The following is a 2,726-nucleotide window of genomic DNA, read 5'->3' on the forward strand; positions in this document are numbered from 1 at the left end:
TTTTTACTTACACGTGAAGATTAAAGTTTATTGTCAGCCACGCACGTTTGCAACGGCAGAAGCCGGTACGAATCAGGCAGCGAGGTTGACTTTGACAAGAGCGAAAGAATGGACTTGACTTTAAGCCTGCCCTCAGATTCAGCCACTAATGATGAAATTTCATTAATGCTACATAGCTTCAGGGATGACTTGTTCAACGGATCAAGACTTTGGGTATTGACGAGTTGATCAAAGGCTCGGCCATCAATTTTGGAACGTTGACTTAGCTGCTATATAGCTCCCATTTTGCTGTCCAAATTAGCACACACAAGCTGCGAGGGTCAAGATGGAGTTACAGTTACAGGTCCCTTCCCTTCCCGTCTTGCTCTCCATCTTCTTGGTTCTTCTGATCATCGTCAGGAGGGTCTTCAGCTCCAAGCCTAAGCACGTAGGGCCGGAGTTTCCCACTCCCTCAAGGCTTCCCTTCATCGGCAGCATTCATCTTCTCATTGGCAAGTTGCCCCACCATGCGCTCCGCGACCTGGCTCGCAAGCATGGGAATGTCATGAAACTCCGCCTCGGCCAAGTCGACCAAATCATACTCAGCTCGCGGGAGGGCGCGCAGCAGGTGCTCAAGGCGCAGGACGCCAACTTCGCCTTTCGCCCTGAGTTCACCGCCGCCAAGATCATTGCGTACGGCCAGAGCGACATCGCCTTCTCCAACGGCGAGTACTGGCGCCAGCTGCGCAAGATCTGCGTCATGGAGCTGCTCGGCGCGAAGCGTGTCAAGTCATTTGTGTCTTTGAGAAAAGAGCAGGTGGGTCGTCTCATGAGCGACGTCAGCAACGCTGCTGCCATCGGGAAGCCAGTCAATCTGGGGGAGAGGCTGAACGAGTTAACCAACTCCATCGTGGTCCAAGCTTCGTTTGGGAGAAGGTGCCAGCAACAGAAGAAGTTCATGGAGACCATCAAGGAAGTCATCAAACTGGCTAGCGGATTTAGCGTTGGTGATCTCTTTCCGTCTCTCCAGGTTGTTGATATCCTCACTGGATTTAGCACTCAGTTAAAGAAATATCACAAGAAACTAGATGTGATCCTGGATGCGACAATCAAGGAGCATCAGATGAACCGCGATGCAGGTGAAGAGGAGGATCTTATTGATGTTTTACTCAGGCTCAAAGACGACGGCAATCTAGAAGTGCCAATCTCATTTGACAACATCAAGGCTGTTGTGATTGTGAGTAATACATATCTGTGCCTATATATATTTCATATAGCTAGCAACAGATTATTCAAATTTATTTATAATTAATTAATTAATTAATTAATGATTTCTTCATTGGTTGATTTGAGCAGGATATGTTTGCTGGAGGAACGGAGACAACCGCAAACACCATTGAATGGGCTATGTCTGAGCTCATGTTGCGCCCTTCCACATTACAGAGAGCTCAAAAAGAGGTCAGAGAAGCTATGAAGGATAAAGGTTACATCGAGGAGACTGATGTTCCACAATTTAACTATCTCCATGAAGTGGTCAAAGAAACTTTAAGGTTGCATCCGCCATTCCCCCTCTTGTTTCCACGAGTGGCTCAAGAGACTACTGAAGTTCTCGGCTACACACTTCCTGCTGGAACAAGAGTCCTCGTCAATGTCTGGGCACTAGGAAGGGATCCAAGATACTGGAAGGATGCCGAGATCTTTAAGCCCGAGAGATTCGAAGAAGGTGTCGACAAAGAATTCAAAGGCAATGACTTTGAGTTCTTGCCATTCGGTGCCGGTAGAAGGATGTGTGCAGGCATGACCTTTGGATTGACCACTTTGGAGCTGGCATTGTCTCAGCTTCTGTTCCACTTCGATTGGGCATTTCCGAAAGGAGTGAAAGCAGAGGACATTGACATGTCTGAATCTTTCGGAGCAAGCGCTTCAAGGAAGGTTAATCTTCTCTTAGTTCCTTCACCTCGCTACCCCTTGCGGGCCTCCGAGTAAATTAATTAAAAGAGAAGAGTTACACATCGAAGCATTATCTTTCACGGGCAGTACTTTCACTAGCTCGTGTCGACAGTAAAATTTTTAATTAGAATAATTGATGGCATGTGTATTTGTGATGTATTTTTGTCTTTTTTTTGTAAAGTGAATATGCTCGAATATTTCTTCAAATCATTTAGTTTCTCCATTTAGTCAAAAATCGTTCCTTTTTTTTTTTTTTAAAAAAAAAGAGATCAATAATTCTCCATCACCATCACCATCACCATCACCTTCATTAAATGCACAGGGTGTTAGACTCCCCCCATAATTGTTCGTCTCCCTTGAGAAAATTCTCCCATAATCTTCGGATTCTTCGGGTTTCAACGGAATCCCGCCGGACTAAAGAATCCCGCCGGACTAAAGAAGTCATTAAGTTTAAAGATGGTAATTTTCTCTGTGGGTCTGGGGTCCCGTGGAGAAAATCTGAAATGTGGATAGGGATTCCTGATTTTTTGGAGATGGGGTGGGTTCCCAGCGGGTATGAGAATACTATCTCTATTCCCGAACTCATTCCGAATATTATTATTATTAATATTAATAAATAATAATATGATTTTTTAAAAAAGATATTAATAATAGTGTTAATATTAATATTAAAATTTTTGAAAATTTTATTAATAATAATGTTATTAATATTGATATTAATATTAATATTATCATTAATAATAATTATTAAATAATAATAATAATAATATAAATTAAATTTTGGAATGAGACGAGGA

The 2,726-nt window shown here is 42.9% G+C and overlaps 1 protein-coding gene across 1 annotated transcript; it reads left to right on the forward strand.

Moving 5' to 3' along the window:
• The first annotated feature begins 310 nt into the window (after positions 1–310).
• LOC121984139 (premnaspirodiene oxygenase-like) lies at positions 311–1,966 on the forward strand. Its single transcript, XM_042536945.1, has 2 exons — positions 311–1,216; positions 1,336–1,966. Exons 1-2 carry the CDS (start codon positions 326–328, stop codon positions 1,963–1,965), a joined length of 1,521 nt encoding a protein of 506 aa, XP_042392879.1. The 5' UTR covers positions 311–325; the 3' UTR covers position 1,966.
• The last annotated feature ends 760 nt before the right edge of the window (positions 1,967–2,726 follow it).

The sequence above is a fragment of the Zingiber officinale genome, chromosome 5B (assembly GCF_018446385.1).
Source record: "Zingiber officinale cultivar Zhangliang chromosome 5B, Zo_v1.1, whole genome shotgun sequence".
NCBI classification, from domain to species: domain Eukaryota; kingdom Viridiplantae; phylum Streptophyta; class Magnoliopsida; order Zingiberales; family Zingiberaceae; genus Zingiber; species Zingiber officinale.

Bases quoted from the DNA above. Each gene is read 5' to 3' on its own strand.
- LOC121984139 (XM_042536945.1), top strand. From the start codon at position 326: ATGGAGTTACAGTTACAGGTCCCTTCCCTTCCCGTCTTGCTCTCCATC. The intron at 1,217-1,335 runs GTGAGTAATACA...TGATTTGAGCAG, and splicing joins ACATCAAGGCTGTTGTGATT to GATATGTTTGCTGGAGGAAC.